Consider the following 23,889-nt stretch of genomic DNA (forward strand, 5'->3'; position numbering starts at 1 on the left):
ACCCCCTCTACATCCATTACTTTCCCTATGTGACCCCCTTCCACACCCATCCAGTCCCTATATGACCCCTTCCACACCCATCACCTTCCCTATATGACTCCCTTTCCACACCCATCCAGTCCCTATATAACCCCTTCTACACCCATCACATTCCCTATATGACTCCCTTTTGCACCTATCACCTTCCCTATATGACCCCCCTCTACATCCATTACCTTCCCTATATGCCCCCTTCTACATCCATCACCTTTCCTGTATGACCCTCTTTCACACCATTCACCTTCCCTATATGACCCCCTTCTACACCCATCACCTTCCCTATATGAACCCCCTTCTACACCCAACACCTTCCCTATATGTCCCCCTTGTACACTCAAATGAACATAAAAATGGTCAGTTCTGATTGACAATATAATGGGGTCCATGCCCTTTAGTCAACACAGGTGTTATAGAATCTTATAACCAACATTTTATTTGTTACCAACCCTTTATCCGTAACCCACCCTATATAACATCCAATATTTATATGCTATTTTAAGTTGGTATAAGTACTGCAACAGAGAGATGGGCTTTTTTGAGAATATTTCTAGCATTTATTTATTGTTTTCTTGTATTTTCATATGCAGCATATTTCCTGGTGATTTGTACTTCAAAGCTGAGAAGATAAGAGGCTGGTCTGGGATGCAGCCACAGAGCATCAGCAACTTTGAGAAGATACGGACAGTTGGCAAAGGTAGTGCTCTCTTTGCTTTACTTTGGGATGTCTGAGGGATCTTTCGAGGGTTTGATTTTTTTGTAGGAGGGGGGGGGGGGGCTGGTGTATTTTGAATGCACTTTTTCGTAAACAATTTTTTTAATAATTTTTTTTTAGGTGCATATGGTGCTGCTGTCCTTTACAGAAAAAAAGATGATGACTCACTTGTCATTTTAAAAGAAATCACCTTACATGACCTGACTGGAGCCGAGCGGCAAATGGCCATGAATGAGGTAAACTGATTGGCAGATTGAAAGGGATGTGGTAAGCTGTAAATACGATAGATTCAGATCATGAGTTGACTCACAAAGGGTAACATACCTGGCAATGCCAACAATGCCACCTGGCTCTTCCCATTCCCTGATACACTTCCTCACAGACATACACAGCCATGAATGAAGTAAATGGAATGACAAATAAGGTTGTTTGGTGTAGTAAGCCAAAAGATGCTGATCATGAGTTGACTGACATAGTTTTACAGATCGCTATGGCAATGTCATCTAGCACTTACTTTTCCTTGCTCCACCTCCCAACGGGCATGCAGGGCCATAGCAGGGGGTGGGGCACTAGGGGGACGTGCCCCCCAATATTTTCAAAAGTTATAAGGAAATGACCAGCAGGGGCGTGGCTGTGCCCACAATATTTTCCTAATGTTTCTGTATTGTGCCCCACCAATATTTCGAGGCATGTTACGACACTGGCATGCATAGTGTACTAATGCTCAGTTTGTCTGTATGTAGGCGAAAGTGTTGTCCAAGCTAAGTTTACACCCAAATATCATCAGTTACTATGACAGCTTTGAAGTGGAGGGGACCTTGATGATAGAGATGGAGTACGCAGACGGAGGGTGAGTGTATATTTTTTGTGAGAAATTATCTACAAGCCAACATAGATGCCGTTTGTAGTGATACAGGTAACAGGTACGACTTTCAAAAACATTACAAAAAAGAAACAATCTTGTGAAATCCGTTCTAATTGCAGCACATTGGCACAGTACTTGACCAAGCTGGAGAAGGACATGGAGGAAAAGGACATTCTTAACATGTTCCAGCAGATGCTCTCTGCCCTCAAGTACATTCACAACAATAACATTTTGCACAGGTACGATTTCCAAGAAACAATAAAATGACTTGACTTGATTTTTAGGAGACAATACACCATTTTGCACTGGCATGATTTTTTTGAAACACTAAACTATTTTGCAAAGGTATAATTTCAAAGGAATAACCTCTTGCCAGTATGTTTCCAAGCGACAACATTTTGTGTGGGTGTGTTTTCCAAGAAACTATCCTGTTTATTTACATGTATCTCCTTGGTGTTAACAGGGACCTGAAGACAGCCAACATCTTCCTGACTAAAGACACAGTGGTCAAGCTGGGTGACTTTGGAATCAGCAAGCAACTTGAAGGGTCTAAGGCCAACACTGTTCTTGGAACACCATACTACATATCTCCTGAGATGGTAAGTGGATATCTAAACGCTCCACTGCTGATTTCATAACACCCTTTTCTCCATCTCCTAAGATGGTGACGTTTCCCAGCTATTTGAAATAATGTAGAATTATTGAGGATTAGATGTGTGCCATTATTCCCACCGTGGGGCTGTCGTAAACAACATATTTAACGAAGCATGGTACCATGCAATAATTTACTTGGTATCCCTTCTGTCCTTTACCAATACAAAAGCCATGACAGTAACATTACAGTAGGTGCCATTGGTCTAGGCAAAACACGGCTGACATTGTGTCTGTTCCTTCAGTGTCAAGGCAAAGAGTACAATCACAAGAGTGACATCTGGGCATTGGGCTGCATTCTTTACGAGATGGCCTCACGACAGAAGACTTTTGAGGGATCCAATCTCCCCGCCCTTGTTAACAAAATCATGAAGGTATGTGCAGTATACTTAACAGTGCAGGGGGCATATCTCCCTAATGACAAAATCATCAAAGTCAAAATCAAGGTATGTAAAGAAATATGTAGAACCTAGCAATGCAGGGTTGATTGATCTTGTAGCTCAGAGAGCCACGATAACACAGTGTCATAGGCTTCTCTTTTCAAGACATTGCACCGGGGCTCAATCCAGGGTCTGGCCGGACACATTACATTTACCTGCATGGGGGGGGGGGGGGGGGGTTAAAGAACCACTGGGAGGCTGTCACGTGGTACCTTCTTCGTGCTCACACTCTTAGGCGTGGATCAAGACCTATTTACTCCTGTCTACGTATTTTGTGTTTGTTCTGATTGGCCGTGTAATGTGTGTGTTTGTACTGTTTGGTTGTGTAATTTGTGTGTGCTGGTTGGTCGTGTTATTTTGTGTACTTGTTCTGATTGGCCGTGTAATGTATATGTCTGTACTGATTGGTTGTGTAATTTGTTTGTGCTGGTTGGTCGTGTTATTTTGTGTACTTGTTCTGATTGGCCGTGTAATGTATATGTCTGTACTGATTGGTTGTGTAATTTGTTTGTGCTGGTTGGTCGTGTTATTTTGTGTACTTGTTCTGATTGGCCGTGTAATGTGTATGTCTGTTCTGATTGGCCGTGTAATGTGTGTGTTTGTACTGTTTGGTCGTGTAATGTGTATGTCTGTATTGTTTGGTCGTGTTATTTGTGTGTTTTGTCCTGATTGGTCGTGTCGTGTTATTTTGTGTGTTTATGTTCTGATTGGTCGTGTCAGTTTGATTGTTTATTTTCAGGGTCAGTTTGCTCCTATTCGAGGGAACTACAGCGCAGAATTTAGGACTTTGGTGAGTTGGAAATGTTAAATAGTAGTCTATATAACTCGGAAACAATTTAGCATAACAAACAATCTCTTTTATATTAAAAAAAATCATGAAATTCCCTTTTGGTTTAGCTTTTTGCAGCAAAATGTTGGTAAAAATAACTGTAGTGGCTTTTAACTTCACAAAGGAATAATTGATCAAAATTCTTTAAAGAGTAAGAGTTTCAGTTGCTTAGATGCGTTTGGGTTCGTGTGGGATTCGTACGGGTTTCGTGTAAGATTCGTACGGGTATCGTGTGGTATTCTTTGCTAACTATGGGCGCGTTTTTTTTTTCATAACATTCTGGAATGGGAATGGCTGATAGAGAATGTTCAGAATGGCATTCGAGTTATTCTGCTACAGGTAGAAGAATGGGTGGAATGGCCTTCATTCCATTCCGGAATGGGAACGCAGGATAAACGAACGCGCGCTTTTTCTATTATGATAATTCTCATTCCGGAATCACGAGTAAAAAAACGCGCCCTATCTCTTTTGGAGAGTTGCTGAGTAAAGCGAAGAATGGAATGGATACATACCTCATGAGGCAACTCCTTTAAAAAGGAAATTATATAAAGAAAAGGCTAGATTTATCAGTAAGTTTTAAGTTGTTAAAATATTCTGCGATGCAAAGCCAACGGAGAAGTGGCCATCTTTATTCGGCACGACGTCAGCTCGTTCTGGCATAACGGCACACATTGAGTTGCACTTAATTTGCAGCTACAGTAATAAACTGCTTATAATATACAAAAGACATCGGGTTTATGCGACAGTAGGTGAAAAAATATCAACTTCATATGAAATAAGGGCTCTAAGGGAATTTTTACAAAATACGCTAGCTGTTTTCTATTCATTTCCATCGGATAGATGAGACGTTCAAACCACAATACTGTATAGGTAGCATATGCTACTTAATAAACCTGGATCGTTTTATTAAGAAATTCTGTTTGATTTTTGCGGTTTTCGGGCTTTCCGATATTGCTCTAAAATCGATCTTAAACCGTACAAGGAGATAGGAGATGGGATATATCGACGCGTTGATCGTACGCAAATGAAATGCGCGGATAAGCGATTAGTAATTAGCACCTTTCTATTCACCTGTCGAGACGCCTCTCACGCCTCCACGTAACTACTACACAAAGCGATTTAAACCTGCTTTTGTCCAAAACAAGAAAAGGCGATGATTAACCCACCTTCAAACTTCATCAGCTAACTCTCTCGTGCATGCGATCACATTACTAAAACAAGAGCAAAAACGAGCTTGTAATAGGTACACCTTGAACCAACAACTACCCGGTCATTCATCTTTTTAACTACATTATTTAGAATTTTAATTTTGTATTGAACACACAGCCGTTATATATTTATCTTGACCGGTTAAATTAAATTTAACCAGACATTTTACTTGTTCTCTTTATCGCGTCTTATGGATCAGTCCGCCGGGTAAAACCTGAGCAAAGAATGGCAAAACTGCCTTGAGGTGTGATCGGCATCGTAACAGCAGTCGAGCCAATATAGTACGGATCCGACATGAGGCGATTATTACAGACTGTACGGGTTCATAGCGAAACAAGTGTTGTTTGCTGACCGACCGCTCATTACGCGATCGGTCTGGATACTTGTGGACTGGCTCGTCTCTTACTGTGCTATCTAGTTTGTTCAGTTTGCTGGATTTACTGGCCTGTATTTTGACGTGTTTCATGGTGCACCGCTCGAGTGTGTTATCAGCTCTCGTTCTCTCGTCTCTTGTCCAGCGTATCGTTACACGATGTGACCGTAGATGAAGAGATTCGGATGGCAGCTAGAGCAGTTGTACCTTATACACCAACAAGTAAGACCTCCAACGGCTCCATTTAGATGATTTCTTGTCCATTTCACAATCGAAAAAACAAACTTTTATGCAAATGTCCGATTCTCACTTGAACATAAGCGCAAGAGCAAGCGCAAACGAACGCAACTGAATGATTTTCTTGCGCTTGTGTTTGGACTTGCTTTTGTGCTTGCGCGTACATCCGTGAGAACCGATCTATCGTACTGTGTACTGAACTTGTGCAAAAATCTTCATGTAACGTGCCAATGCTATTCACGCCAAATAAGGTTTCTGTGTCGATTTCTACTTGAAATCATCTAGCACAGAACTTCTCGTTGTAATATCAAGGGGTTTTTTATCAAGAAAAATTTGCTAGTGTTTTTTTGTAGAGCTCATGTCGGGAACTGCCAGATTCAGTCTTCGCCGAACGTATATGATTTTCGAAATCGAATTTTAACCTGGACCAGAAATAACATTTTCTTTCAAAAAGTCATTGAGTTTTAGTTGCAAAGGTTCGTGTGGGGTTCGTATGAGGTTCGTGTAGGGTTCGTGTGGGCTTCGTGCGTGGTTCGTGTGGGATTCGTGTGGGATTATTTGGGCCAACTCTTTCTCTTCGCTTGTGGCGAGTTGTTAAGTAAAACGCGACATGGAGGCGCACCACCTTTCCTTATCAAGCTGGGACTGGTCCAAATTCGTGTACAGTGCTTTGTAATTGCTCCTCAGAAAAAGATAATATTCCATTTAAAACTATTTTTGTTAGTATTAACTCTGGTGGTTTTTTTTAGTTGTTTCCTCATTTTTAGATTCTAGCCTGAAATTCCGCTATCTTTTGTTTCTCCTCCCGCATTTTAAATTCCCACTTATTTCCTTTGCTTCCCCTCTAACAGCCTCCCATCTCCTTGTATGGATCGCGTTTTGTGAGGGTATTTTTTGTGTGTTTTCAGGTAAGGGACATTTTACAAAATGATCCTGAGAAAAGACCCTCAGTGAGTGAGCTCCTGCATGAGAGAGTGCCAAAGGTAACATGGCGTGGACGTGCTTTTGTATGGCTTTTTATCGCATACTAAACACCATACACTGTTTTGTTTTCTCTTTCAAGTTTTCGTATTACAGTATATTACAGTAAAACGCCAAAAGATATGTGTAGAAAGTTTATTGTCTTCTGACAAATCGCAAGCTATAATTTAGTCAACGAAACTTGTAAAGACTTGTTGACTAATCCAATATCTCCAGTATGGTTGGTCGAAACCAATGTTTCTTACACATTACCATTGTTTTACTATCGCGCTGTAAGACTTCTTTAGAGCGAAAATATTTTAAAAGTTCATCGGAACGAGAATACCAGTGTTTAGTGTTTCAAATTTATTCATTATTCTGGTTCGATATGACTACTTGAATTATTATTAGCATAATAATTGATATTGTTATCAATATTTTATTAATTTCATATTAATTATAATTATATAATAATTCTATTATTATAATTATCATTTTTATTAATATTATTATTATTGTTATCATTATTATTATTACTACTTGAATGCTTTGTACCCCTGTTTGTTGATGTGCGATGGTGATTCTCAGCTCTTGGAGCGCTATGAGGACATCACGGAAGACGAGCTCAGCAGTTCAGTGGATCACAACCGACACAAGAAGACACGGTCAGTGATGGTCAATAGAGGTCGATGGTCAGCGATGGTCATTAAAGATCGATTGTCAGCGATGGTCAATAGAGGTCGATTGTCAGTGATGGTCAATAGAGGTCGATGGTCAGTGATGGTCAATAGAGGTTGATGGTCAGTGATTGTCAATAGAGGTCGATGGTCAGTGATGGTCAATAGAGGTTGATGGTCAGTGATGGTCAATAGAGGTCGATGGTCAGTGATGGTCAATAGAGGAACATGGTCAATAATGGTCAATAGAGGTCCATGGTCAGTGATGGTCAATAGAGGTTGATGGTCAGTGATGGTCAATACAGGTCGATGGTCAGTGATGGACAATAGAGGTCGATTTGTCAATGATGGTCAATAGAGGTCGATGGTCAGTGATAGTCAATACAGGTCGATGGTCAGTGATGGACAATAGAGGTCGATTTGTCAATGATGGTCAATAGAGGTCGATTTGTCAATGATGGTCAATAGAGGTCCATGGTCAGTGATAGTCAATACAGGTCGATGGTCAGTGATGGTCAATAGAGGTCGATTTGTCAATGATGGTCAATAGAGGTCGATTTGTCAATGATGGTCAATAGAGGTCGATTTGTCAATGATGGTCAATAGAGGTCCATGGTCAGTGATAGTCAATAGAGGTCCATGGTCAGCAATGGTCAATAGAAAACCATGGTCAGCGATGGTCAATAGAGGTCGATGGACAGTGATGGTCAATAGAGGTCCATAGTTAGTGATAATCCACAGACTGCTAAACGTCCTAAGAGGTGGAAAGTAATTCAAAGCTACATACATTTTTTAATGTGCCCAAGGTCACAGGTTTCCTCAAGATCTTTTGTTGTAATCCTGTTACACCCGCACGTCGTTATTGCGCTACCTCGATTTACAGGTTTCTTGTTCTGTTCTGAGTGTCATGTTCAACCTTCAGGTCTTTGTTTTTCTACCTCGATATGGCGACCGTCAGCATGTTTCCCATAGAGACACCCGTGCGTGCGCAGCTTGGAGAGGTAAGTGACCCGTGAGTGTGTTACGCGTGAGCATGTGTCACATGAGCTTGTGACCTTGTGAACGTGTGACCCGTGAGCATGTAATCATGTGAGCGTGTGAGAATGACCCGTGAGCATGTAACCCTGTGAGCGTGTGAGAATGACCCGTGAGCACGTAACCCTGTGAGCGTGTGAGAATGACCTGTGAGCATGTAACCCTGTGAGCATGTGAGAATGACCCATGAGCATGTAACCCTGTGAGCGTGTGAGAATGACCCGTGAGCATGTAACCCGGTGAGCGTGTGAGAATTACCCGTGAGCATGTAACCCTGTGAGCGTGTGAGAATGACCCGTGAGCATGTAACCCTGTGAGCGTGTGAGAATGACCCGTGAGCATGTAACCCTGTGAGAGTGTGAGAATGACCCGTGAGCATGTTACCCTGTGAGAGTGTGAGAATGACCCGTGAGCATGTAACCCTGTGAGCGTGTGAGAATGTCCCGTGAGCATGTAACCCTGTGAGCGTGTGAGAATGACCCGTGAGCATGTTACCCTGTGAGCGTGTGAGAATGACCCGTGAGCGTGTGACCCTATGAGCGTGTGAGAATCACCTGTGAGCATGTAACCCTGTGAGCGTTAGAGAATGACCCATGAGCGTGTGACCCGTGAGCGTGTGACCCTGTGAGCGTGTGGTAAGTAAGCGTGTTACCTGTGAGTGTGTGTGACCCGTGCATGCGCAGCTTAGAGAGGTAAGTGACCCGTGAGTGTGCGACGCGTGAGCGTGTGAGAATGACCCGTGAGTGTGTGACCTGTAAGTGTGCGATCCGTGTGTGATCGTCGAGCATGTGACGCGTGAGCGAGTAACCTTGTCAGGGTGTGACAAGTATACGTGTGAGAATGAGCTTCGAGCGTGTGAACTGTCTATATGTGACCCGTCAGCGTTAGATGCGCGAGCGCGTGACCTGTGAGTGTTTGACACACTAGCATGCAAGAGTGACCCGTGAACGTGTGACCCTGTGAGCGTGTAACCCTGTGAGCGTGTGACCCTGTGAGCGTGTGACCCTGTGAGCGTGTAACCCTGTGAGCGTGTGACATGTAGGCGTGTGACCTGTTAGTATTTGACACGTGAGCGTAGGGTGATCTGTGATTGTTTGACCTATTAGCTTGCGAGAGTGATTCACGAGCTTGTGTGACCCGTGAGCATGCGAAAAAGGCTACACGGACGTACACACGGTCTTGTGATATCTAATCTTTCATGATGCCTACTTGTAGGTATCGGTGGGCCAGTCGCACGTTGCCGTGGTTACGCTAGAGCGCGCTGCATATACCTGGGGAGACAACAGCCGCGGTCAGCTCGGCCAGGGGGACTTGGTCAACCGGGACAAACCTACCCTCGTCGACACGCTCAAGGGCAAGGCCATCACGAGGTAACCACGTGGTAATAGCATGTGAGAATGGAAGACTGAGAGGGGGGTACAACGAGGTAGCCATGGAAACCACGGATCCTTAGCGGAAATGAGGGGAGGGGGCGTTTGGCACCAGGTTGTACCAGCTGCTGTTATCCGATACGTACCTCGCTTTAGAGACATTGATTAGTGCAATGATGTTTTGTTTTGTTTTTCTTTGTCCATTCGATTTGATGAATGTTTGTAAAATTTCGGTATCCCCTTGTCTCCCCCTAAGGGCTTGTTGTGGCGACAAGTACAGCGTGTTCGTCACGGATAACGGCATAGTGATGACGTGCGGCTCGAGTGATACAGGTTGCCTTGGACACGGAGACTGGTCCAGTACTCCACGGCCAAAGCTGATCGAGGGACTACTGAGTGTGGACGTGACCGCGGTGTCTTGTGGGCCGCATCACGTGGCCGTGGTGTGTAGCGAGGGACTGGTGTTCACTTGGGGCAAAGGCGCGGACGGGAGACTAGGACTCGGCAATGAGGATGACCAGTAAGTCCTTGTTTTTGCCACGTGACCATCACGTGACTTCACGCAATGTTTCCTGCTATCCAATGACCGATATTTGTCTATTGCCGCATTCCCACCAGCACTTAAACCAATTTTAAGGTGGTTTTATTAAACTGGTTTAATAAAATCTCAATCTTAATCTCAATCTCCCAAAAGTAGACAGAACCAAAAACAAAACTGAATATACTGTGATGTACATGTTACTAAGTGATCATTTAGCTAGTAAGAATTCAACACAATGAGAAACTTGGCAAGTTATCAGGGAAAGAAAAACCTTAACTATACATGGTTTTGGTGTGAATGCAGCATATACTATTTGTATATGTTTGTTATGCTAAGGCTTGTTGGCAGCTAAGGCTGCCATGGCCGATCGCCAAGTGTGGCATACTGTTTTGCGAGACATCACAATGATTAAGGCCTGTTACCAGGGTTTAACACCTCTTGTCATGTTTATCTGAAGGATGGTGTGATTTGCTTTTATTAAAAGGCGTGCTCCTTTCAGGTGCGTGCCGTGCCAGGTGACCATGGAGGATGCTAACGTGTCAATCCGTGATGTGAGGTGTGGTCTGGACGGGACCATGTTCCTGACCGACACGGGCGCGCTACTCGCGTGCGGGAGGTGAGAAGACTTGCGCACTGTAAAACCGTAATGCGTTCAAAGGAATGATACGACATGTCACGTTATAAGGTCCTGGACGACATCAATCTTTGCAGCTGTGCCTGTGTCATGTGACATGAGAGGTGTCATGTGAAATGAGATTTGTCATGTGACTTGTGTCATGTCATTTGGCTTGTGTCATGTGATTCTTTTAATGTGATTTTTTTCTTGAGTCTTGTGATCTGACATGTGACTTGTGTTTCAGCAACGCGAACAACAAGCTCGGGTTGAACAACCGCCAGGGATTCTTGATGCAGATGAAGAACTTGCTCAACAAGGTAAGGCTAGTTTATTAGCACATTTCAATAAGCAATTTTTACAAGCTGTTGTTATTTCTTGCCAAATCAATTAAGAAGAATTAATAGCTCAAGTCAATAATTGTGCACATTTCCATTCAAATGTTTTACGCTCTTCTGTACAATGCTGTCATTTCTTGTCACATACCATATGTAAGCCTCACAAAGTTTTACTCAATCCCAACTGTATTCTATCGATCCGTGTAGCACTTTTGTTCACGTCTTTGTTCGTTCCCAGGACCCAGTCAAAGTGACGACTACACCGACCGCAGTCAAGGCCCTGTCCCGTTACCGTGTGGTAGACATGGCCCTGGGGCCGACCCACAGTGCAGTGTTGGTAGAGCCTGGTCATGTGCACACCTTTGGTAGCAATCAAGACGGTCAACTGGGCAGCGGTAACACCAAGCCCCGGGATGCGCCTGCCAGTGTCAAGCAGTTAGAGGACCAGACAGTGACGGTACACGGCATGCCATATCAGATCACTCAACGATCACGCGTGGAGCATTGGGTCAAGATTAACAATCACACCCTACTTGCAGAAAAACACATCAGTTCACAAGTCACTAAACACACATCAGGCAGCGGCAATCATGCATTAAGTTATCGCGCTTTCACAGGTTGTCTTGAAGAAGCTGTTCTGACCTCTTTTTTTACTCAGATCATTCAATTACTTCCTTTTACTGGAAGGCAAAAGGTGGTGTTTTGTGGCTATGTTTCACTGTCTTTCACGCGCTTTCACAGGTCGTCTTGAAGAAGCTGTTCTGACCTCTTATTTTACTCAGATCATTCAATTACTTCTATATTCTTAAGTTGTCACAAGTCTACTGGGCTACGTTAAGCACGTACTTGATCCCCTTCTACGCACGATTTACCTCTTGTCTGATATTTGCAGATAGCATGTGCAGATGGTGTTTTGTGGCCATTGGTTCACTGTTTTGTCTGACATTTGCAGATGGTGTTTTGTGGCTATGGGTTCACTGTCTTGTCTGACATTTGCCGATGGTGTTATGTGGCTATGGGTTCACTGTCTTGTCTGACATATGCAGATGGTGTTTTGTGGCTATGGGTTCACTATCTTGTGTCTGACATTTGCAGATGGTGTTTTGTGGCTATGGGTTCACTGTCGTGTGTCTGACATTTGCAGATGGTGTTTTGTGGCTATGGGTTCACTGTCTTGTGTCTGACATTTGCAGATGGTGTTTTGTGGCTATGGGTTCACTGTCGTGTGTCTGACATTTGCAGATGGTGTTTTGTGGCTATGGGTTCACTGTCTTGTGTCTGACATTTGCAGATGGTGTTTTGTGGCTATGGGTTCACTGTCTTGTGTCTGACATTTGCAGATGGTGTTTTGTGGCTATGGGTTCACTTTCTTGTGCCTGACCTTTGCAGATGGTGTTTTGTGGCTATGGGTTCACTGTCGCCGGCACCAATGACAACACATTGTACTTCTGGGGCTCGAGGCCTGTCCGGCGTCCTCGCAAGCAAAGTGACAACGGAGAAAAGACGGATTCTGAGACTTCATCCGTCACTAAAAGACACAAGCGCAACGCTAGTGGCAGTATGAGTATCTGTAGTGGGGATAGTTTAGACTGCTCGTCAGGGTAAGAATTTAACATAAGCGCAACGCTAGAAGCATTATGGGTATCTATAGTGGAAGAGGTTTAGATTTCTCTTCAGCAACGCTAGCTAGTGATTTAAATTTCTCTTCCGCAACGCTAGTGGTTTTATGGGCATCGTAGTGGGAATATTCTAGACTGCTTATAGGGATAAAGAGGGGAATAGCCTACAATTCCAGTCCCAAAATTAGGATTCCATGTACCGATTTCAAATTATGATAAATATCCGAAGTCAAGATGAATGTGGTTTATATCTATTTTTCTGTTTATTCAGCTTCGTCTACTTAAACAAATCATACTCATACACAGTTTACTATATACATAGTAAACTGGGACATCATGAACAGCATATTCATCCGCGTAACCCAACCTCATTGCTTTGGAAATCAAAATCATTGGCAAACTCGCATAGTCAACCCATAGCTCTTGTTCTGATGGATGAAAATATCTCATTACCAGGAGTAGAAGCGGTGACGGTCTCGCCAACAGCCAGTCCTTCAAGGACGCCAAGAAACGACGAGAAGGAATCCTGGAGCAGAGCCAGGGCAAGGGTGAGAGTAACGGGTCAAGAAGCCGCAAGGATGGTATGCAGGAAGGGCTAGCCATGCCCGCGTCGTACAAGAAGCGCAAGGATGCCGTGCAGGAGGGAGGGAGCAGCAGCCAGATGGACGTTATGGGAAGCTGCTCCAGCGTGTTTGAGCAGGCCATGCTGGCAGGAGAAAGGTGAGGCGATGTGATGAGGGTGGCAGAAGAAAGGTGAGGCGATGTGGTGACGGTAGTAGGAGAAAGGTGAGGCGATGTGGTGACGGTGGTAGGAGAAAGGTGAGGCGATGTGGTGACGGTGGTAGGAGAAAGGTAAGGGTGTGTGGTGAGGGTGGGAGGGGAAAGGTAAGGGTGTGTGGTGAGGGTGGGAGGAGAAAGGTGAGGGTGTGGTGAAGGTGGCTGGAGAAAGGTGAGGGTGGAAGGAGAAAGGTGGAGCTATGTGGTGACAGTGACAAAAGAAAGGTGAGGGTGTGGTGAAGGTGGCTGGAGAAAGGTGAGGGTGTGTGGTGAGGGTTAGGGAGAAAGGTGAGGCGGTGTGGTGACGGCAGTAGGAGAAAGGTGAGGCGATGTGGTGACGGTGGTAGGAGAAAGGTGAGACGATGTGGTGACGGTGGCGATAAACTGACGATAATGATAACGGATGTGTCAATGGTTGTGGTGTTGAAGGTCAAGCTTCACTCTAAACTTCGTTCTTGCTCTAGTAGTAACCTGTCAGATGCCGACAAGAGCGAGTCTAAGGACATCTCAAAGAATTACATCCGGATGTCGTCGCGCAAGGTGCGGCTAAACGGACACGTGGGTATGGGCTCGCTCAAGATGCACGATAACGAGCCTGTGACCACCCCCATCGCGCTCTTCCATTGGGACGCCATCAGCGGGATCGACGAGACGGAGAGCGAGTTCCCGGTGTTCTTACAGGTAAGAGGCACGCATTGTCCACGCCGGGCACAAAACACTCCAAAAGCGGCAGGGTTTTCCGTGTCAAATCGCCATCTTGGACGGGGCACGTTTTCAGAGGACTGGTGCCGAATTTACGAATCTGCTCGGGCCCTATGTTCTAAAGCTCGTAGGATTTTCGCTAGCTTCGGAAAATAAGATCGGATGGCGGTAAGGCACAGACGGAAGAACAAGGTTTGATTTGGTATCAAACACGGCCAGAATTTCGCGTGTTTCCTGCGCCTATTCTTCAAAGGGATACGGTCTTTCCGCGACTTTTCCCAAAATGTCTTGAATGCAGTTATTTTGAGTCCCGATTTTATTTTTACGTCGAAAGAATTTATTGAAAATCAGCAGGGTAGTCCGATTCTTGAATCCCTGAATGTCTTCGCTATGATTTTTGTTTTGTATATTTCTCCTCTGTTCTCGCGCGATTATTTTTGAAACCTCACTCTAATTTTCAAGTTTAATTGTAAATATGCCAAAGAGGTTTAGTCTCGGAGAGTAAATGCGAGAGGCTAAATTAAAGTGACAGAATGTGATGGACTCTTCGTGAGAACTGCAGGACCTGGAGGATGAGTTTTCTTCCTTTTAGCAAAGCATCGCTGAGAAGAAACTTGAAAGCGAAGCGAGAAAAGCTGAGAAGGCTTAGCAGAAAGGTATTTATAAAGAACCAAATAGAATGTGTTTACATATAATGCTCATTTTGTAGAAATGCAGTGCTTATAGAAAAGGAATCGAAAGGAAAGGACATATTTGTTTTAGCCAGACTTGCGCATTATTTTACGCTATCGTGTTATTTGAGAGGGGTGATTTATTGAGTTATAAATTATAGTCAAATTGTTGGTTCTTTTAGATCGAAAGATCGTTTCGTCAAAGAAATAACACATGGAATAGAACTAAAAAAACCCGGCGCGCGCGTTGCTATGGTAGCTTATAAACAATAATTATTCTTTGTTGTGAAAGTATTTTCAGTTTCAACAGCGCTTCAGTTTATTGTATTCTTGGATAAACTTGTTCTTAACGAAACTCAAGTGAAACCAAATATGATAATCATTTAAGTTACATCAGAAAACTTAGTCAAATCAAAATAGTTAAGTAAGACTTAGTACTTAATTGGATTCTAAATTCTGAGTTCTTCCAAACAGATGACTTGTAGTTTCATGTTGGTCTAATTATTATCTTTGTTTGTTTGTTTCATATTTGATGGCTACATGGATATTCTCTTCAGATAAGTGATATCCTCAATAGAAAATAGATAGCAGTAATTAGGTTATTATATTATCAGGCTATATTTAAATGTAATCAATAACCTTACTCTGCATAGCAGTTAAAAATAGGTAGGTAGATTCAGACAGTCGTATGGAAGGTAACAGTCAGGAAGGAGGCAGTCAGAAGGGGTTTTTAAATGGAAATGCAGTGTCTATGAGGAGGAAGAATCCGACATGCTTCACTGAGGGAGGGAACATGCTACCTGCTATAGTGATGCTATAGTGGTGTGCAAGCTTTAAAATATCTTAGGGGTAAGAATTACTGTTGACTACACCCAAAGTGCTGTCACTTAGGGTTACGCTACTAACGTTTACATGTTTCCATTATTTCTCTGTTGTTTTTTATCTTGCCTTGACATACATCCAGAACATGTTTGATGTACACACACTTTGTGTACAAGATATAAATGTTGCATCCAAACATTTCTTGGTGGCTGATTGCCATGGCTCTAAGAGTCAAATAATAAAGGTATGTAATCCTGTAAAAAATAGCATGTTTGATGTACTCTGAGGTGGATTGTCTCCTTAAAAAGGTTTGTTAAAAGATGTAAGAGGCTAATTTGATAGAAAAAAAAGAATCTATTTGTAAGCATCCAATGGTTAAATGCTTTTTTTATGAATGATAGACTTTGATAGGTGATGAAATATTTTTTTAAAATAAAATGTTTGATTTTCTATTATCTTTATTGAACTTTTTTTGTAAATTATCTTATGGCAGCCTAAGACAGAGTTGGTATACTTTCTACTTATCCCATTATCTTTACAAATGCTAAATGCAGATCTCTTATGTTATACAATTACAAATTACAGCAAATAAAAAAAAATACATATTTGTATGTTAATTTTGGAATACATTTGATCAATATATTATTTCAAATCATCAGCAACTCTTTTTTTATGAATAAGAACATTGTTATTGTGATGCAGTGAGGTTTATGATAAACTTGAACACAGTATTTCAATGATGCAAAATCTGGGTTTAGAAAAGTTGTTTGGAAGTAAAGCTGTTTACTCACAAGAGTGCATGTTGGCAGAGCATTTACTGTATTGTGTTCTTACATAAAAAGTGTGATTGATCTGCTTTCAGCATAAAATAAAGTGGCTACCTAATGCAGGTTCATAAGAAATGTAAGGAAACTGGAATTGTATATCCCTTAGTAAATATGTTATGTATATACTAGAATCAGGGAAGAAATAAACAACATTCGTCTATGGTACTAAAATTAAAATACTTTAACACATTGACCCCTGAACCGGCCTGTACCGGCTTTGGGAAGTACCCACAACCCAAAAAATTCATAAATTCAAAATAAACACAACAAGATGAAGATACTCAGGCATCAGTCTAAGGGATAAATGGTCTTGCAGATATGCATCCAACCAAGGTGCTGGCATCTACTCTTAAGCCAAATAATAGCACAGGTTCTTTGACAAATCTCAAATCGAACAAGGAGAGAAAAGCAGAATCACCCCTCTCAATAAAACGCTCAAAATACCACACAAGGGAGAGAGATCAGCAAACACAGCTCAAGACACAAATAGATACCTTTATTCTGATCCTCCAGGTACATTTCCTTGGCCTCAAAACACAATGCCCATTCCTTGAAGGATTGTACAACCACGAAAATATGTTTACGTATTGCAAAGCATTCTGGGAGATACAGGGGAAAATTCACGAGGGGAGGGCCAGTCAACACTCCTCTCCCCAAAGTCAGATGGTTTTTATAAGTCTTTTCACCCCGAAGCCAAACGAATCAATTCCAGGTCATACAGACCCAGAATAGCAGTGTAAACAATTTTGCAATCAATTTGGTTTCAGAAAAGACACCATTTAGGAGAGCTGTGGTGATTCATTAGAAAATTATTTTCTCATCCGGGCAAAGCCAAACAAGAAAAAATCATCATGAATCCACCTTTGCTTGCAAATATCCATAAGCAAGGCACTCAATTATGCCCCAAAAGACTTCATGATGTCCTGAGACACTCTCCTAATATGCTCATAGCTGTATTTTTGATGAAAAATACAAGCAACCATCAACTTGTGCTGGCTTCAGCACATCGACGAGGGATTAAAAGTGGGGACCGCAAAGCACTGCTGGAAAGCTTGGATACCGCTGACTAGGTGCAGCTGTGTTTGACTTTGACGGGCTGTATAAAACTCAGAATAGGGGGGGAGGTATCTGTTTTCAGTCTGTTTTTGGTAAATTCAGCTCCAAAAAAGCCAGGAGTCAATGGGTTAATATATTGGTAAATTATTCTTTATTGAGGTTTTCAAAATCCTATGCAACAAAATGTTGCAAATTTTTGTATATACTGTACAAAGTGATCTATACTATCTGAAAATAATAGTTATGTAATATTTGAATTCTGAGGCATAATACTGTAATGCTGATATATTTATATATATTTTGATATATCCATAACTATTAATTCTTGCCAATATTTATTCTGTCACACAACAGTTTTTTGACATTCATTGCTTAAAGCAATTAAGGATTTAGCAAAAAAGTAAAAATTTATTTGAAAAATATTTATATAATCTTACTTCAATTTTAGAAGTGCTCGTGCCTTTTATGGTAATAGAGACCATTTAATAAATACTTTATTCATAAGATAATAAATAATATAAGATTATCATATCAATTTATAAATATATATATATATATATATATATATATATATATATATATATATATATATATATATATATATATATATATATATATATATATATATATATATATTTACAATATTTATTGAATTGTTACATATTTTGTAACCTCTATTTCTGAAATAAATCTTGCAATTTCATACTCCTGCCAGATATTTTCTATTAATATAGATATACTTAAAGTAGGAGTCCCTCACTAGAGTTGTCCCTTGAATAGAGGTGTCTCTTGTTGGTAGAGGTGTCACTAGAATAGAATGTCCATAAAATAGAGGTGCCCTTTGAATAGAAGTGTCCCTTGAATAGAGATGTCCATTGAATAAAGTTGTCCATAAAACAAAAGTGTTCTTTGAATATCATAGAGGTTCTATCTTGAGTTAAGGAGAGATAATGCCGTTGAATAGAAGTATTCTTTGAATAGAGGTGTCAATTTCATAAAGGTGTCCCTTGAATAGAGGGTCCCTTGTATAGACAGTGATCCTGAATATAATGAGGATCATGACAACCATACGACAACAGAGACTGCAGAAAAGCACTGAATTCAATATCTATTTTTCGTCAGGAATCTCATCTTACTAAAAATAATGCATTGTCTGCCTGGATAGAGGTGCCCTTCGAATAGAGGTGTAACTTGAATAGAGATGTTCATTGAATAAAGTTGTCCATAAAACTAAAGTATTCCTTGAGTTAAGGAGAGATATGCCATTGAATAGATGTATTCTTTGAATAGAGGTGTCAATTGTATAGAGGTTTACTTTGAATAGAGGTGTCTCTTGAATAGAGGTGTCCCTTGAATAGAGGTGTTCCTTGTATAGAGGTGTTCCTTGAATAGAGGTGTCCCTTGAATAGAGGTTTCCTTTGAATAGAGGTGTCCCTTGAATAGAGGTGTCCCTTGAATAGAGGTGTCCCTTGAATAGAGGTTTCCTTTGAATAGAGGTTTCCCTTGAATAGAGGTGTCCCTTGAATAGAGGTGTCATTTGAATAGAGGTGTTCCTTGTATAGAGGTGTCTCTTGAATAGAGGTGTCCCTTGTATAGAGGTGTCCCTTGAATAGAGGTGTCCTTTTAATAGAGGTGTCCCTTGAATAGAGGTGTCATTTGAATAGAGGTGTTCCTTTAATAGAAGTGTTCATTGGAAAGAGGTTAGAAAACAGTAAAAACGAGAATGTCAGTTTTTGTGTTGTGGAATTCCACAAGTGTTCCATTATCCATAATAAAAAGAAAGAACAACCTGCGATCGGCGTGTATTGTACGCTAGTCTCAGCTCCTTGTTTTCGGAGACAAAAAGGGACACCATATGCCCGGTCTTCATTCCTTTAAGCTGGCGTTTGAAAAATTCCAATCACCTCTCTGATGTGAAGCCGGACAAAGTAACGCAAAACACCTTAAATAAACGGATCGAAAAAAAAGTGCAGAACTTCTTCCTTCTTGTCCTTGGAAATAAAAAAAAATGGACAAGCAAAACCGACGAGAGTTTTTGCCAGTCTTCGTTGTCGTAGGGTTGTCATAATCCTCGTTATATTCAGGATCACTGTCATCAAGGACAAGAGCGAGCACTTCTTCACGACTGTAGCGAGCCGCCATTTTGAAAACCCCGCCAGACTCACGCGTGCATCCACTGATCAAAAGTACAGGCGAACATTGCCGATTTTAGGACACTTTGTGCCCGGCGTGGTCTGTGATCAGGTATGCTTGGGAAACCTCTTACCAATTATCAAGTGAAGGGACAAGGAGGGGTGTCAGTCCTTCCACTTTTTGGCAGGGATTCGATGGTTGCAAAGCGACAAATCGCTCCTCGTTCTCAGCCCTTACCCATTCACCCACTCACACACCTATCCCCCCTCTCTTTCACACTCACCCCCCTCACTCACACTGACCCACCCACCCCCTCCTCAAACACATACACCGCCCCTTTCATACACGTACCACCTCTCTGTCACACAAGCTAACTCAGCCTTCCCCCACTCACACATAAACTAACACCCCTCCCCCACTCACACTCACTGAACATTCTATTCTATTGCCTCCCCCCTGTGGCCGCTACCCCTTTCAGTACTTTTGAACTAATGTGTTTTTTGCTTACAGGACATCAGTGGTTATGGCGAGAACGTGTTCGTCCAAATCGAGACCACGGCGCCGCCTCCTCGCAAGCGGTCTAAAAAGCGACTGAGTAAAAAGGACAAGAAAACGAGCAAGAGGAATCTGGAGGGCGTATCTAGGTAAAGTCCATGTTGTGTGTGATGCATATATCATTTGTGTATTCACGTATACTCAAGGACAGTGATGCTTTCACTGTATTGTGACAAGTAGGCTCTTACCCCAGAGAACAAGGAAAAAGAAAATCAAGTCGAAACCAAGAGTCGAACATGGAGCCAGACAGGGCCGTTCCTGGGCCGATATTAGCCCACCACCGATTTTTTATTTTTATTTTCATTTGCATTTAAAAAAAAGTCGGGCTTCTGACTTAATGGAAGCTACATCACTGCTAGTGATAAGTGGCGCTTTAGAACTTAAATAAAACATTTTGAAATTTATTCACAAATGCATCCAAAGAGATATGCCTCGTATTCCGTTATCGATTTATTGCTGTAGACTAATGTTTACTTTATTTTAACTGTTCTGCAGTTCAGTGCCTGGTGTACCGCTAGACTCCTCTGTTGGATCCAGCTCATCCGAACTCGACACTTTAGGGGAGGTAAGGAAATCCACTTTTATTAGCAGGGTTCAAATTGACACTTTTCGTTACCACATAGCATCGATCATGAAATCAAATTGACACTTCTCGTTACCTCCATAGCATCCCTCAGGGAATCTAATTGACACGCTTGGTTACCCCATATCACCCCTAAGGGGATCAAATTGACACGCTTGGTTACCCCCATAGCACCCCTAAGGGAATCAAATTGACACGCTTGCTTACCCCATAGCACCCCTAAGAGAATCAAATTGACACGCTTGCTTACCCCATAGCACCCTTGTGCCGAATTGACACTGCAGGTTACTCTATAGCACCCCTTAGGGATCAATTTCACACTTATCCAATAGCAGCCTTCAGGGGTCAAATTGACACTGTAGATATCACCTCTTACGCTGGTCAAACGGCGCCCTTCACCACCCATAGAGCACCCCTTCGGCGAATCGTATTTAATCTCATACACCACCCCGATATCACCCTCAGGGGGATCATTTTGACACTGTACATTGCTCCTTACTGCACGCAGGTTCCCACCTGGCTGAAAAATGAGTTGAAAGAAGGCATCATGGCGTCTGTGCCAATTGATGATGACGCCGACAGCGAAGAGGAATCAGAAAGTGACGTCACAGATAGCGAGGTGGAACAGGCTGAGAAGCTGCCCATGCGTAATACAACAGGTATTAGAATCGGGGTGGGTACGGAGTCATGCATAGAGGTGGGGTGAGTAGGGGTGTGTGGGGGATCAAAGATAAGGGTTGGTCCAGGGGTGGGTTGGATAGGGAATCATAGATAGGTGCTGCCTGGGTAGGGGATCATAGGTAGGGGCGGGATGTGTATGGGAACATAAAAAGCAATATGAAATGGTTGTGTAAGGGTTCAACGATTGCCATATCATACGGGTTGGGCTTGTGAGGGGGAAGGGAGGTGGCTACATTTCCACAGGTATTGCAAGGAGAGATTGGCCATACAAATCTTTACATTGGTCTTCTTGAATAACGACAAACCAACACATACTAATGGCAGTAAAGCCAGGGCAACCTGTATTCCTACTTATGGCTGTTTTCCAAGTGCAAATGAACGTATGTCATCCAAGATAAACACCGCCTTTTGCTTTTTCTGCAGCATTCCAGAACTTCCCCGAGAAAGCAACCAGGGACCCGGAAAAGAAAGCCACCATGCGCAAGTCCGTCTCCGAGACGATGATTGTAGGTGGCGTCGCCATAGCAACGTCAGTAGGCGCCGACATCCCACTTAGCGTCAACGCCAGCGCAACCTCGCTTGGTTCTGAGGGGACTGGGAGCAAGGAAAATGTCAAAAAGGTGAGAATAGATAACTTTTAAGACTAATGAATGCCGATGACTGAAGCAGAAGATAGATCACTTTGGTTTATATGCTCCACCACGCGCACTTCTTGCCCTCAAAGTTTCTTCTCCGAACATTTTTAAACTTCTTCGCAACATAAATGCTGAAGTTTCATCTCTTAGGTCTTGTTTTCTAAATTCTCAAGATTTTTTTTTGGCCCTACTTTTTTGTCTGAACATCATGTTGGCGCTGTTTGTACGGGTCTTCGCACACTGAACATCATGTTGGCGCTGTTTGTACGGGTCTTCACACACTGAATATCAATCATGCTGGCGCTGTTTGTACGGGTCTTCACACACTCAACATCATGTTGGCGCTGTTTTCACGGGTCTTCACACCCTGAACATCATGCTGGCGCTGTTTTCACGGGTCTTCACACACTGAACATCATGTTGGCGCTGTTTTCACGGGTCTTCACACACTGAATATCATGTTGGCGCTGTTTTCACGGGTCTTCACACACTGAACATCATGTTGGCGCTGTTTTCACGGGTCTTCACACACTGAACATCATGCTGGCGCTGTTTGTACGGGTCTTCCCACACTGAACATCATATTGGCGCTGTTTTCACGGGTCTTCACACACTGAACATCATGTTGGCGCTGTTTTCACGGGTCTTCACACACTGAACATTATGCTGGCGCTGTTTGTACGGGTCTTCACACACTGAACATCATGTTGGCGCTGTTTTCACGGGTCTTCAAACACTGAACATCATGCTGGCGCTGTTTGTACGGGTCTTCACACACTGAACATCATGTTGGCGCTGTTTTCACGGGTCTCTACACACTGAACATCATGCTGGCGCTGTTTTCACGGGTCTTCCCACACTGAACATCATGTTGGCGCTGTTTTCACGGGTCTTCACACACTAAACATCATGCTGGCGCTGTTTTACGGGTCTTCACACACTGAATATCATGTTGGCGCTGTTTTCACGGGTCTTCACACACTGAACATCATGCTGGCGCTGTTTTCACGGGTCTTCACACACTGAACATCATGCTAGCGCTGTTTGTACGGGTCTTCACATACTGAACATCATGCTAGCGCTGTTTGTACGGGTCTTCACACACTGAATATCAATCATGTTGGCGCTGTTTCCGTGGATCTTTACACTCTCACGATTCCTTACTCAGCTATCCCTCACTCTCCTCAGGCCCTTGCCAGCGTCTCGTCCCAGGACTTCTCGTCCAAAGACGCCAAGAAGGGCGACCTGAGTATCTCGCGGGTCTTCCCGCGTCCCGCAAGCAGCCCGGCCTCGGGACACCAGCGGTCGGCGTCCGAGAGTCACCTTGAGAAAGGCCTTGTGTCGCCTGATAGCGGGTGTGAGGTCACGCTGGTCGAGAAACTGAATAGCTCCAGCGAGGGCTCCGACAGAGGCTCCGCCAAACCCTCCACGCTAGAGTAGGTCTTATTTTATCTTATAGCAATTGGCTTAGCCAAACCCTCCACGCTAGAGAAGGTCTTATTTTATCTTATATCAGTTGGCTTAGCAAAACCCTCCACTCTAGATAGGTCTTATTTTATCTTATATCAGTTAAACCCTCAACGCTAGAGTGGTCTTATTTTATCTTATATCAGTTGGCTTAGCCAAACCCTCAACGCTAGAGTAGGTCTTATTTTATCTTATATCAGTTGGCTTAGCCAAACCCTCCACGCTAGAGAAGGTCTTATTTTATCTTATATCAGTTAAACCCTCAACGCTAGAGTGGTCTTATTTTATCTTATATCAGTTGGCTTAGCCAAACCCTCAACGCTAGAGTAGGTCTTATTTTATCTTATATCAGTTGGCTTAGCCAAACCCTCAACGCTAGAGAAGGTCTTATTTTATCTTATATCAGTTGGCTTAGCCAAACCCTCCACGCTAGAGAAGGTCTTATTTTATCTTATATCAGTTGGCTTAGCCA

General features: G+C 42.8%; 1 protein-coding gene across 3 annotated transcripts in view; it reads left to right on the forward strand.

The window, feature by feature from the left end:
- LOC5518663 overlaps positions 1–23,889 on the forward strand; it is a 35,144-nt gene that overhangs the window by 5,162 nt on the left and 6,093 nt on the right. For 2 of the 3 annotated variants that reach the window (XM_001638541.3, XM_048724600.1), the window contains exons 4-26: positions 627–733; positions 872–987; positions 1,495–1,601; positions 1,736–1,855; positions 2,080–2,215; positions 2,513–2,641; positions 3,447–3,497; positions 6,264–6,338; positions 6,904–6,980; positions 7,915–7,993; positions 9,243–9,397; positions 9,654–9,917; positions 10,438–10,554; positions 10,799–10,871; positions 11,128–11,346; positions 12,279–12,490; positions 12,965–13,228; positions 13,750–13,966; positions 20,007–20,140; positions 20,547–20,616; positions 21,143–21,293; positions 21,739–21,935; positions 23,139–23,386. In XM_001638541.3, the coding sequence (XP_001638591.3) occupies positions 627–733; positions 872–987; positions 1,495–1,601; positions 1,736–1,855; positions 2,080–2,215; positions 2,513–2,641; positions 3,447–3,497; positions 6,264–6,338; positions 6,904–6,980; positions 7,915–7,993; positions 9,243–9,397; positions 9,654–9,917; positions 10,438–10,554; positions 10,799–10,871; positions 11,128–11,346; positions 12,279–12,490; positions 12,965–13,228; positions 13,750–13,966; positions 20,007–20,140; positions 20,547–20,616; positions 21,143–21,293; positions 21,739–21,935; positions 23,139–23,386 (3,318 nt within the window). The remainder of the gene's footprint in view (positions 1–626; positions 734–871; positions 988–1,494; positions 1,602–1,735; positions 1,856–2,079; positions 2,216–2,512; positions 2,642–3,446; positions 3,498–6,263; positions 6,339–6,903; positions 6,981–7,914; positions 7,994–9,242; positions 9,398–9,653; positions 9,918–10,437; positions 10,555–10,798; positions 10,872–11,127; positions 11,347–12,278; positions 12,491–12,964; positions 13,229–13,749; positions 13,967–20,006; positions 20,141–20,546; positions 20,617–21,142; positions 21,294–21,738; positions 21,936–23,138; positions 23,387–23,889) is intronic. The other variant, XM_048724599.1, reaches the window with a different exon arrangement.

This window comes from Nematostella vectensis, chromosome 3, assembly GCF_932526225.1.
Source record: "Nematostella vectensis chromosome 3, jaNemVect1.1, whole genome shotgun sequence".
NCBI lineage: Eukaryota > Metazoa > Cnidaria > Anthozoa > Actiniaria > Edwardsiidae > Nematostella > Nematostella vectensis.